The 14,022-nt window shown below is 30.4% G+C and overlaps 1 protein-coding gene across 1 annotated transcript; it reads right to left on the reverse strand.

Annotated features, from left to right (window-relative positions):
- Positions 1 to 10,925: 10,925 nt before the first annotated feature.
- On the reverse strand, positions 10,926 to 13,753 carry LOC115699030 (uncharacterized). Its single transcript, XM_061111289.1, has 3 exons — positions 13,373 to 13,753; positions 13,139 to 13,215; positions 10,926 to 11,847 (listed from the first exon to the last, which is right to left on the reverse strand). The coding sequence occupies exon 3, from the start codon at positions 11,825 to 11,827 to the stop codon at positions 11,174 to 11,176; it is 654 nt and encodes a 217-aa protein (XP_060967272.1). The 5' UTR covers positions 11,828 to 11,847; positions 13,139 to 13,215; positions 13,373 to 13,753; the 3' UTR covers positions 10,926 to 11,173.
- Between the last annotated feature and the right edge of the window lie 269 nt (positions 13,754 to 14,022).

Consider the following 14,022-nt stretch of genomic DNA (forward strand, 5'->3'; position numbering starts at 1 on the left):
CAAAAATACCCTTATTTTAATATTTTCTTTAAGAGGCTGGGGCCTCCGGTGTGGTCTCCACAGAATCCCTCATGGACCTCTTGCATGATCTGTCTAGCTTCACGATCCGACACACACCTTAAATATGGCATGCTGAGCCCCCTTCAATAGAGAATACCGTCAATCATTGATAAGTTTGGTAATGTAACTTTCTAGACAAGGTCCTTTCTTGAGGCACTTCTCCTATTGTTATGTACTTAATGATATGGTCCATCCAACTCGACCCTTGTATATTAGTAGCCACTGTTTCTTTGGTCCTAATGCTAGGTTCTGCAAGGTGTTCAACAAGTGCCATTCCCAACATCTCTATCTTACTATCTAAAGTTATCTTGCCCAGGCACTCTGCATGGGTATTTTTCTCTCGTTGAATTCATTCCAATTTGTATTACTTAAACTCTTACAGCAAATTCTTGACAACCGATACGTAAGAGACCATCTTTTCTCCCCGGGTTTGATATTCCCCTGCCACCTGGTTGATCACCAGTTGCGAATCACTGTACCTTGCTGGCCCCTACGGCCTTGGAAAGTTTTAATCCTTCTATTAGAGCTTCGTACTTGGCCTCGTTATTGGAAGCTGAAAACATGATCCGTAGGGTAGCCTGGACTCTTAACCCGTCAGGTGAGATCATTGCTATTCTGGCTCCTAATACGTTTTCATTCGACGCTCTGTCAACATACACTTTCCACGTAGGCCACTGCAAATACTTTGGAGATACCCCACTCATTAAGACAATTTATCAACTCTTTGTTGGGTTTTATGCCCTAAATAAAACTCATTTCAATATAATCAGATTTACTTATTAATATAGATCAGAAATAACATTTAATGTTGCATGGTTCACATGATTTATTTCATGATTATATGTACATAATGTATAAATTCATCTGAAACCCTTTTCACATACTTGATCCTGTTTATTGTGCCTTCAACACATTGGAAAGTAAACATGACTATGTGAATAAAGTTTCCTAGATTTATCAGACATAGGGTTTTACTGATATGATAATCTACAACAGAGTTTACTTGCATTTGGAGAAGTGCTATGTTTTTTCCAGAGCATTGGTTAAAGTAAAGCTTAGGTTGGATGCATGGAGTATGCATCGGAAGGGACCGATATTGAACCTTGATTTAGATTTAATTAAACTTACCGTAAAATCTATTCAAGTCAATATCGCCAAGTTGATCCTAGATCAAATGATCTTAATCCTGTTATGATTAGGCTCAATCTTGAAAGGCTATTCGTGTTCTTTGATTTGTTAGTTAAGCCTACTTTTAGGTCAGGGTGATACGTACATTTTGGGAACACGGTAGTGCAATTGAGTGGGAGTGCTATCATAAACATGGAATCTATAGCTTATATCTGGCGAATAGTAAGCAAAGGATGATCTCCTTCGAGCTTGACCAAACGAACATAAATGGTGGAGTACTCATTTCACATAAGCTGAAATATCATTTATACGGGGTCAAGTGTTTTAAGGAATAAATACATTGTAGGGTGTAACGGTAATTTAATCCCTTTACAGTGTAGATCATTCATATAGAGGATCATTGATCACATTAGGATTATAACAATGGATAACTAATGATGTGTCTATATGGTGGAACATATAGAGCATTCTATATACTGAGAGTGCAATTCTAAGTTCTATGCGTGGATTCAACGAAGAATTAATAAGTTAGTGAATTTTAGTGCTAAATTCTTGATCTACTTATTGGAAGCTCGGTTATATAGACCCATGGTCCCCCCACTAGTTGAGATAATATTGCTTGTAAGACTCATGTAATTGATTTTGATTAATCAATTACAATTCTCAAATTAGACTATGTCTATTTGTGAAATTTTCACTAAGTAAGGGCGAAATTGTAAAGAAAGAGTTTATAGGGGCATATTTGTTAATTTTAATACTTTGTATGGTTCAATTAATAAATATGATAAATGATAATATTATTTAATAATTATTTATAGTTATTAAATAGTTAGAATTGGCATTTAAATGGTTGAATTAGAAAATTGGCATTTTTGAGAAAATCAGATGCAGAAAAGGTAAAACTGCAAAATTACAAAAAGTGAGGCCCAAATCCACTAGTATAGGGCCAACCACTTTTGTAGGAAATTTAAACTGATATTTTCATTATTTTAATGCCATATAATTCAAACCTAACCCTAGTGGAATGCTATAAATAGATAGTGAGCCTTCTCTCTCCCTATCTTTAGCTGACCACTCTCTCTCTTCTTCTTCAATATATTTCGAAATCCTTAGTGATTAGAGTAGTGCCCACACACATCAAGCAATACCTCAATCATAGTGAGGAAGATCGTGAAGACAGATCATCAGCAAAGGAGTTTCAGCATCAAAGATTCAGAGAAAGAGATCCAGGTTCAGATATTGATAATGCTCTGCTACAGAAAGGAATCAAGGGCTAGATATCTGAACGGAAGGAGTCATATTATTCCGCTGCACCCAATGTAAGGTTTCTTAAACTTTATATGTGTTTCATTTATCGTTTTAGAAAGTTCTTATTTAGGATGTTAATAAACATACTTGTGAGTAGATCTAAGATCCTGGTAAAATAATTTCCAACAACTGGTATCAGAGCCATGGTAATTGATTTACTTGCAAGAAATTTGGACTTTAAAACGATTGTTTGTATGTTCTTTGGATGCTATCATGTTGTATTGAGTGTTATTTGATGATTGATTGATGTTTGTAAATTTTTGTAAAAAATAATTACGATTTTATCTCTGGAATTATTTTTATTGGATAGTATGGAAAAAATTAAGCAAGTTAGCCTTTTACAGAACTTAATTTGAATTTTATTTGAATTAGTTATGATTTTTTGAAGATTTGAAAAAATCGGTAAATTTGTCTTGATATTTTCCTGCGATCGCAAATCTGTCCGTACAGTTTCGAATTTTTTTGTTTTTCTTCGATTTTTCATGCTTTTTCATGGAATTAACTTTCAATTTTTTGTATAGTTTTGTATTTATACTATTACTATTCCTAATTCAATTCTAATTATCATTTTGAATTAATTTAATATTTTTTAAATTTAATTCAAGATATTAGTGTAATTTGAATTTGAATAGAATTAGTATCTATCTTCTTGCTTAAAAATCTATCTTATTTTTAAATTTGATTATATCTTATTTTTTTTTTTTTAAATTTAAGGTCAGATTTTATAAGATATTTATAAAATCTTTTAAGATATTTTTAAGATATCTTATCTTTTAAGATATTTTTAATTATATCTTATCTTTTAAGATATTTTTTTTAAAAATTAAATCTTTTTAGATATTTTGACCTTATTTAAATTTAAAATAAGATATTTATAATTTAAATAGATGTAAGATATTTTGCTAACTTTTAAATTTTGTTATTTTATTTATTTAAATTAAATTTAAAATCTGAAAAGATATTTCATTTATCTTTTCTAATTTTTATTTAATTTTTATTTTTAAAATAACATTTAATTTTTTAAAAGTAGTTAGCAAATTTTGAAATGATATTTAGGTTGGTTGAAACCTAATTTTTCAAAATTGTAGGTTTAATTTTAAATTTTATTTTTTTTAAATTTCGAATTTTCAAATTTTTTTTAAAATTTTCGAAAAATTATTTTTAATTAATTAATTATTTCGAAATTAAAAATTTAATTTAAAATTAAATAAATCCTACATCCAACTATCCAACTAACCTTGTTGCAGGAGTATGTGTTTTAGCTTATGTGTAAGTTTTCAAAACCTATTATTACTTGATTGCAAATAGCCATGGTTACTTTTTGCCAGATCTAATGATCTGATGGTTCCCTTGGTCAAGATAATAATTTGTAACAGGTATATTTACAATCTTCTTTCATCTGTGTATGACCTAGCAACATGATAGGACCCATCCAAAGTGTGCATGTGTGAGCCTATGTGTTTAATTTGATTATAGATACATATAGGTTGTTGTTGCTAAAATAAATTATCATAGTTCTTGATAGAATTTATTTAGGCTCATTTAGTTTTTGGGCCTATTCAATTAATTAAGGTTAAATTCCTCTCTTTTGGGCCTTGTGTGAGAGTTGGGAGCCATAGAAGTGGGTACGACATACTGAACCCAGCACCCCCTCACACAAACCGCCCCAATTGTGAAGGCCCATTTGCCTGATTTGAATGACTGTACTAGGTTAATTACACTAGTTTAACCTAATTAAAATTCATTAGCAACATAATTAATTTCATTTAATTTGAAATTAATTTAGAAAATAATAGTTTAAAGAATTTTATATTCTAAGCTAAACTATATGTATTTTCTTGTATTTAATTAAATATAGAATTATAACCATCTAGATTCTTTCTGGAACTTAATTTAAATTTTTCATTAAATATTCCTATTTAAGTTGATATTTAGTTATCTTCAACTAACCAACTTAAATCTGAATATCTTTTGAATTTCAAATTTCAAAATTAAGTTGAGGAATTTTGGGCATTGGTTATTAAGAATCTTTAGATATTTTTTAAGTTAATATCTTTTCGAATATTAACTTAAAATGGAATATTTTCAAATTAAGTGGTTACAACTTAATTTTTGATATTTAATTAAATTTAAATTTGAAAAATATTTAAGTTCTAGATTTTTTCTAATACAACTTAAATTAGATATTTTTTCAAATTTTTTGGAAAAGATACTTAGTCAAATAAGATATTTTCTAGATAGTTATTTCTAGACTACTTATTATTTCTAATATTAATAGGAAAATATTATAAATTGTGAAATTAATGATTTAATTAATTTTGGTACAATTTATTTTATGTATATTTTTCCTAGTATTAAACTAGAGATTAATAATTAAGTCTTCTCTACACTTAATTATTTATTTCTTGAATTTAATACATTTAATTAATTTGAAAATTAAATATCTAAGTTGATTTTTATCATCATACTTAAATATTTCTTTTTTCATGACATTTAATTAAATAGAAAATTATTTTTAGTTGAAATTTATTTTTTTCAACTAAATTTAAATAATTTTCAAAATATATTTTTTTTATTTTATTAATCGATTTTTGAAATTGCATTTCTTAAATGCTGGAATTTTGAATTTTATCTTGAAAAATAGATTAAGTTGTAAATTAATTATTTATTTTAATTAATTCTTGGATCAACTTAAATCAATGATTTTTTCATTTATTGATTAATTTAAAATAAATTATATATTATTAGAAATTGAATTAATTAGTCAAAGGAAAATCTAGATAGATGATATTTTTGCTTGAAGTATTTTTCTAGTGTATTTAATTAAATAGAAAATTAATATTTAAGTTGATTTTCATCATCATACTTAAATATTTGAAATTTTTCTTATATATTTAATTAAATAGGAAAATTATATTTTTTGTTGTAAATTAATTTTATTAATTAATTTTGGGCCAACATTAAATTAGAATAATTTTTCCAGGATTAATTTTTTATTTTAACATGCATTTTCGAAAATTGTATTCTTAAATACTTTAATTTTTCAAAATGCAATATATATTTATAGAAAATTAAATTTGAGTTGTAAATTAATTTATATTAATTTTGTAACAACTTAAATTGAATATTTTTCTAAATATTTATTGGAAATTATTACTAAGATGGAAATAATTCATCTAAGTAAAATTTATAAATATTAAATTAAAATTTATATTTAGAATTTTTCATTCTAAATTGGAAATTTTAAATAAATATATATTTAAAATAAATAAATTAAATAAAGAGAATCAAAGAAAATACAACTCACTTTAAATAATGAGCTTGATTATTATTAAGATATTCGATCTCCATTGTTGGTCTTACAAAAGTTAAATGTTTTCAATATAACCTCGAGACGCTAGACTTCGTCCCCGTATGGATGGTTATTCGTTGAACGCATTTAACACCGTAAGATTTCATTTGATAAATGTTTTGTAAGTTTTCGTCTCTATTAGACTCTCCCCTACGGTGACTACTTAGAGATAAACTTATAAAACATGAAACAATGGTGGAAGCTCATAAAATGAGAATAACCTTGACTCTCGCCTACCGGGACAACGTTGGATTCTTATTTTGATCGAATAAAAGGTTGCTAGAATGGTTTCTATTTTAGATGAGCTGACAACTCTATTCAATAAATGATGCTTTGACTCTCGCCTCTTAGGGACCTTTGTATCAGTTTGTTGAAAACCTTGGAAATTATATAGGATTGTATGTTTTAGTATTTTCACTAGTCATTCCTACTTTCTATATGTTTATAATTTCTGAATTGTGTATGAATTTATATTGAACCATGTTATTTTCTGTTATTAAGTTGTAGTTTAATTTCGAATCTTCATTGTTGGTCTAACATGTTTGTTTATCTAATGAGATAAATTCCTAGTGGATTTTCACCATTAGACATACATAATAGTGTAAGATCTCGAAAGATAAATATTGTATATGCGACATCTAGCTGTTCATCAATTGATGACACCTAAGACTAGTATTTTTACGATATGAAACAAGAAGATTACATAAATAAGATTACTTTGTCTTTCGCTAATCGAAGCATCGTTGGATTCTTATTTATAAACGAAATTATCCTAATTCCTCTTAGCTTATTCATTTCGAATTAGCTCCATAATGTATCATTGGATGAATGGTCTATAAATCATTTCATGTCATTATATTTTCTCTTAAGAAATTAAATGACGTATATGATTATAATCCCGAAATTCTATTCCCAATTGATATAAATCCTCAATCTTAGAAATCTCCTACTTGTATGGGCAAATCTGACTTAGAGTTTGTATTAGTAGTGGTGGTCCAAGAAAGAATTACTCATTATATTTGTTTGAATTTAAGTCTTTGACTTTAATTTTAGAATCCAAACAGAAATTTTCTTATATTTCTAATTCCAGAATACAATACAGTTACACTTTCTCAAGTGTTTAATATCCATCTTTTATTAATGGATTCAAACTGTATGGAATATGAGTTAGGTATTCTGTGACCAGGATCCACTTGCACTATTCTAAGAACTCTTTGATGTAACTAAACCTATGTCATCAAAAGACTCTACCACATTTTTTTTAATCTATGGCATTTGTATCTTGTTCATAGTGGATTTGACAAGATCAATCTCTGCAAAGAGTTAATATGCCTATATCCACTGAAAGTAGTTCATCTCATTCGCAGATGGATGTACATTCAGGGGTGGATATGAGTTTTTCGTTGTATTCTTAAAACGATAACTCTAGATTATACCTTTTAGCAAGAAATTTGAAATGTTTGAAAAATTTCATAAATTTCTAGCAATGGTTAAAACCATTAAGGTAAGTGGTTAAAGATCTTGCGAACTGATAGGGGTGGAGAAATAGTTAGTAGATATGCAGTTCAAAGATCATTAAATTGATTTTTGAATTATATCCAAACTTACCTCCCCAGAAATTTCGAGTTGCATGTTGATGATTAGTTACTAGTCGTTTCCTAATTCCTTCTATGGTAATACAATTTCAGAATGATGTAATGATTGTATACTTAATGTAAATCATTACTAGATTCATGGATGACCTAATCAAAATCTTAAGAAAAGCTAGAACTGTTAACCATGGTTTGTTAGCTGTTCTAAGTGATTAGGGGTGGACCATCTCATTGTCAATAGATGAGAAAGTGTTTGTTCAAACAAATACTACTTTTCTAAGAAAATGACTAAGTCTGAAAAACAAGTAGCAAATAAAGGAGATATTTAATTCTTGATTCCAAAAGTGTTCTATCATCTTACATATGATGATCCCACTGCCTCTGTTGTCTTGTCACAACCAAAGAGGTTTATACCATTTAGTTTTCTTCGACATAATTCACGGTACCTTGTCGTAGTGGGAGAGTTTCTAGGAACTCACCTACTTATGACTTGGGAGACACTAGTGATTAAAATCCATTGTGAGTTTAAACAAGTAATGGATTGTCAAGATAAGATACTAAGAAGAAAAGCCAATAGAACTATGGTTTAATCCATTCACATGGAATAACCTAAAGTTTTCTATTACAAGGACATAAAAGGAAATTTTAGTTAATAAGTCTATTCTATAGACTTAACAAAACTTCCTGTTCCTAGTATTATAGGTTTGAGTTTATCTAAACCTATGGCTTGTGGTATACCTGGTAATTACTTACTCTAATGCAAGCAACTTACTTTAGTAAGATGCTGAAGCATTTTCTTTTTAATGGCAATCTATAGAAGCTTCACAACTTCTTAGGTATAGATTTTATTTATCTAAGGAAAAGTCTTAACTATTCCAGAAAAGATAAAGCCATGAAAGAATTTCTTATATCAATAGTGAGAGGTCTTAGATATGCTTTTGTATGCCTTAGACCAGACACCTGCTGTTGAGTGGGAGTAATGAGTAGGTATCAGATTAATCCAGGAGAAGAACATTGGAAGACAATCAAGTAAATCCTAAGATTAAGAAGAGGAACTATATGTTAGTCTATAAGGGTGTGTTTAAAACTCTTAGACTACACCATATCAGATTTCAAATTTGCCTTTGTGCTAGTAAATCTTTCTGATAAGATGGTGGTTACTCTGGGGGTGGAATAGTGATTTTGGAGAAGTGTAAAAACCTATCTGAAGTCTCTAGGTCTACCAGAGAGAGACTGAATGTTAAAGCTGCAGGAAAGGTACTTATTCAGTCTAAGGAAAGTTCTATACATTTTTGGCATCATTCCAAATTGCCTTAAACTACTAGTGTTAATTTCCTGATTAACCAAAAGTAGTTGCCAAAGATATAGAATCCAGTATCCCAAGAGAGTAGACATATAGAGAGGAATTTCACATTATCAATGATTTTGTGATTAAAGGAAGAGTAATAGTGGAGAAAAGCTTGTGGTTAATTCAACCTTTCAGATCCTATTACGAGGAGTTTACTACTACTACACTTGATTTGTATATCAAGGTGTAGAGATTATTTGAAACACACTTTTTGTTTTATATTAGTGCAAGTGGGAGTTTGTTGGGTTTTATGCCCTAAATAAAACTCATTTCAATATAATCAGATTTACTTATTAATATAGATCAGAAATAACATTTTATGTTGCATGGTTCACATGATTTATTTCATGATTATATGTACATAATGTATAAATTCATCTGAAACCCTTTTCACATACTTGATCCTGTTTATTGTGCCGTCAACACATTGGAAAGTAAACATGACTATGTGAATAAAGTTTCCTAGATTTATCAGACATAAGGTTTTACTGATATGATAATCTACAACAGAGTTTACTTGCATTTGGAGAAGTGCTACGTTTTTTCCAGAGCATTGGTTAAAGTAAAGCTCAGGTTGGATGCATGGAGTATGCATCAGAAGGGACCGATATTGAACTTTGATTTAGATTTAATTAAACTTACCGTAAAATCTATTCAAGTCAATATCGCCAAGTTGATCCTAGATCAAATGATCTTAATCCTGTTATGATTAGGCTCAATCTTGAAAGGCTATTCGTGTTCTTTGATTTGTTAGTTAAGCCTACTTTTAGGTCAGGGTGATACGTACATTTTGGGAACACGGTAGTGCAATTGAGTGGGAGCGCTATCATAAACATGGAATCTATAGCTTCTATCTGGCGAATAGTAAGCAAAGGATGATCTCCTTCGAGCTTGACCAAACGAACATAAATGGTGGAGTACTCATTTCACATAAGCTGAAATATCATTTATACGGGGTCAAGTGTTTTAAGGAATAAATACATTGTAGGGTGTAACGGTAATTTAATCCCTTTACAGTGTAGATCATTCATATAGAGGATCATTGATCACATTAGGATTATAACAATGGATAACTAATGATGTGTCTATATGGTGGAACATATAGAGCATTCTATATACTGAGAGTGCAATTCTAAGTTCTATGCGTGGATTCAACGAAGAATTAATAAGTTAGTGAATTTTAGTGCTAAATTCTTGATCTACTTATTGGAAGCTCGGTTATATAGACCCATGGTCCCCCCACTAGTTGAGATAATATTTCTTGTAAGACTCATGTAATTGATTTTGATTAATCAATTACAATTCTCAAATTAGACTATGTCTATTTGTGAAATTTTCACTAAGTAAGGGCGAAATTGTAAAGAAAGAGTTTATAGGGGCATATTTGTTAATTTTGATACTTTGTATGGTTCAATTAATAAATATGATAAATGATAATATTATTTAATAATTATTTATAGTTATTAAATAGTTAGAATTGGCATTTAAATGGTTGAATTAGAAAATTGGCATTTTTGAGAAAATCAGATGCAGAAAAGGTAAAACTGCAAAATTACAAAAAGTGAGGCCCAAATCCACTAGTATAGGGCCAGCCACTTTTGTAGGAAATTTAAACTGATATTTTCATTATTTTAATGCCATATAATTCAAACCTAACCCTAGTGGAATGCTATAAATAGATAGTGAAGGCTTCAAAAAATAACACTTTTCTTCAGACTTTCTGAATCAGAAAAAAACTGAGCCTTCTCTCTCCCTATCTTTAGCTGACCACTCTCTCTCTTCTTCTTCAATATATTTCGAAATCCTTAGTGATTAGAGTAGTGCCCACACACATCAAGCAATACCTCAATCATAGTGAGGAAGATCGTGAAGAAAGATCATCAGCAAAGGAGTTTCAGCATCAAAGATTCAGAGAAAGAGATCCAGGTTCAGATATTGATAATGCTCTGCTACAGAAAGGAATCAAGGGCTAGATATCTGAACGGAAGGAGTCATATTATTCCGCTGCACCCAATGTAAGGTTTCTTAAACTTTATATGTGTTTAATTTATCGTTTTAGAAAGTTCTTATTTAGGATGTTAATAAACATACTTGTGAGTAGATCTAAGATCCTGGTAAAATAATTTCCAACACTCTTTTCCCACAAGGTCCCCTTTATGGCTAGGAACCTGAATAAAGTTGATAATTCTCTTCTGCATTTTCCAGTTATCATCAACCCAATGTGCAGTCAAGCACAAATAAGAAATATTTTGGATTGATGTCCAACAATCGGTTGTCAGCGATAGTCTATGTTGTGCCAATATTGCCTTTAGTTCTTTTTTTCGATCCAAAAATAATTGATAAATATCTCTCGCCACAGTGAACCTTGATGGGAATTGGAAATCGTCAAAAAAAAAGTCTGATAAGCTTTTGAAATCCTTTTCCATCAATGTGCCGAAAAGGTAACTCATCCACGATGATATATTCAGCTATTGCTTTCCGAACTAGGTTTTGATTAAATCTTAATGGCAGCCCACTTGAAGCAACTTCTTCTTCATTGCAAGTTATTGTTTTCTTTTTAGTAAATCTGTCGAGAGTAGATTGTTGCCTTTTATTTTGTTCAGCCCAGTCACTAAAAGGACATTTTTTACATTTTCTCTCCACATGCGCCCATAATGTGCTGGTCCTGTTCAACTTTGTATCTGCCGCATAATCGGTACCACAATAATTGCAAGCAGCCCTTGGCTTCCCGGGATCACAATCTGGCAACAAAGTGTAATGATCCCAAACACTAGATGTTTTCTTTCCAATTCTTTGCTTCTTTTCCGGTCTTCCATTCCCTTTTTCATTTTCACATCCCTCTTTTTCTTTGTCTTTCTCCTTGTCTTTGTCATTGTCCTTGCTCTTGTTCTTGTCTTGCATTTGACGATCATTTCTATTCTTCCTTACATTCCCTTTTCTTCTTTCTTTCACTGGTTTATCCCCATCAGAACTAGACAAATTAGTTTCTGTAGTGGTCAAGTCATCAATCATCTCCTCCACATTTTTCTCATTATCCATATTGCTAGAAATAATTTATACTGCACAAAGCAAGACAATGGCAAATTGACAATAGTTAGAACAATGAACTATAGTAAACAAAAAAAACCTTAATGAAAAGAAACAAATACTCACACCTCTTATGTATACAACTATCACACACTCTTAATTGACTAATGAATATAAACAAGGAAATAAGGAAATCAACCAAACCCTTTTGTGTTGATGGCCGATTAAATAGGGAAGCAATAAATAGATTAAAATCATCATACAGGGTCCCTAATAATGAACTAGTGGACCGTATATGTGCCTCTAGTACCCTTGTATAATTAAGAGTGTATATATATAAGTACCATATATATGTGCATATATTTTTAAGCACAGTCAAATACATCAATCTGTAAAGATTACAAAGAGGATAACAACTATAACTGAATTAGTTAGTAGAAAGTTACAAACCAAATCAATCAATCATTCCACTTTGAGGGATCAATATATATAAGCTCTCGTACTTTGAATTCTTACTCAGCACACACCTTTATAATGTAATATAAATTATATAATCAAAAGTTACAATCAAATCCAATAATAAGACTAAGCAGAAGGAGAAGTAATCCAATATATATATATATACACTGAGTCAGCTTTTCATAGTTAAAAAATATAACAAATGATGCAATCTTTTAAGCAGTTCATACAGAATATATAGGATTAGCCAAAAGAAAGGTTAATTTATTAATGCTGTTAAATCATATGTATGGCAATCGAAACCAAATTTTCATCAAAATCAATAGCTTCTGATATTAGAGAGTTAAGTTTGTTGACAAAATATATATTATAAAACAGGGTATCAAACCATGGAAATTCCATATTCAAAAAAAAAAAAAAAACCATGGAAATTAATGACATATATGATATATAACTGCCATATATAAAAGTGAGTTTCATGTTATATCTTAATATAACAGGCCATCCCTGCTAATCCAGGTGGTTCGTGTGACTCATTTTCAGACATCATTGCTTTACTGGATGGAACAAGTATCAAATCCTTATCATTATCTTTAGAGCAGTATTTGGACCATAGCAAAAAGACCCCATTCATTCCTTGTCTCTCCCAATTATTCACAATCTAATCATATAACCAACAATCATGTCACAACACACAACAACAACACTATTCACAATACAATGTATATACAACAAAAAAGATCACGGGATTTTGCTACATCTAATTCTACACCAACAAATACCAGAGAAGAGAGTTTTAATTTTAAGGGAAAGAAAAGAAAACAACAATACAAGAGTACTGCGAAGCTGTTTGTGTAAGAATACCTTAAACCAATTTGGGTTGTGCTTAGAGTCAGATATAGGTCGAGTGTTCTTGGCAGAGTCTTGACACAGTTTTAAACCTGAAAATGAAACCCAAAATAATTTAAATTTTAAACTAAGAGCTGTTATTCAAATAAAAAATAAAGAACATTAAATTTGTGAGAGAGATCTGAGAGTAGAATAAAGAAAGAAAAATAAAAGAATGTACAAGAAAAAGAAAAAAAAAATTACCATTACCTTAAATCTGAAAATGGAAGATGGTGCTTGATTGATGTTGATGATGAGAAAAGAGTTTCAGATGGAGAGACGAGAGAAGAAGAGAGTGAGAGTAAGAGTGACTGGGTGAGTGAGATTGGGGGTCGGGGGCGGGGCAATGGATGGATTGAAACTATGTTTGAAGTTTGAACTTTGAAGCCCTAAACTATGGCTATGGCAGAAAGAAAATGAGAGAGAAGAAGGTGAGTGTGGTGAGAGAGAGTGAGTCACGAGTGAGAACTGAGAAGGAAAGGGTTTGGCGAGAGAGTCAATCACTTTCACTTTATTAAAGGTAGAACTTTTAAATTTTAATATTAATAAAATAATAATATATTATATATTATATATTATCATTTATCAATTATTAGTATACATAAGTAAAAAATTAAAAAATTATATATGGATAAGGTTTTTCGGTCGGTTTCGGTTTTATTGGTCGGTTCACGATCCGAAAAAAAACCAACCGAACTTTGGCAGTTTAAACCGTTGGTGGTTTTTCCGGTTTTCGGTTTCGCCAGTTTCGATTCCAACGGTGCTCGATAGGTCGGTTTGAACGGTTTTTTCAGTTCTCTGGATTTTCTGCTCAGCCCTACACGTAGGTACATCCTAAGCTGGCATACTGGCATCAACTG

This window comes from Cannabis sativa, chromosome 3 (genome assembly GCF_029168945.1).
Source record: "Cannabis sativa cultivar Pink pepper isolate KNU-18-1 chromosome 3, ASM2916894v1, whole genome shotgun sequence".
NCBI lineage: Eukaryota > Viridiplantae > Streptophyta > Magnoliopsida > Rosales > Cannabaceae > Cannabis > Cannabis sativa.

Excerpts from the sequence above, each read along its gene's own strand:
- LOC115699030 (XM_061111289.1), bottom strand. The coding sequence starts at position 11,827 with ATGGATAATGAGAAAAATGTGGAGGAGATGATTGATGACTTGACCACT.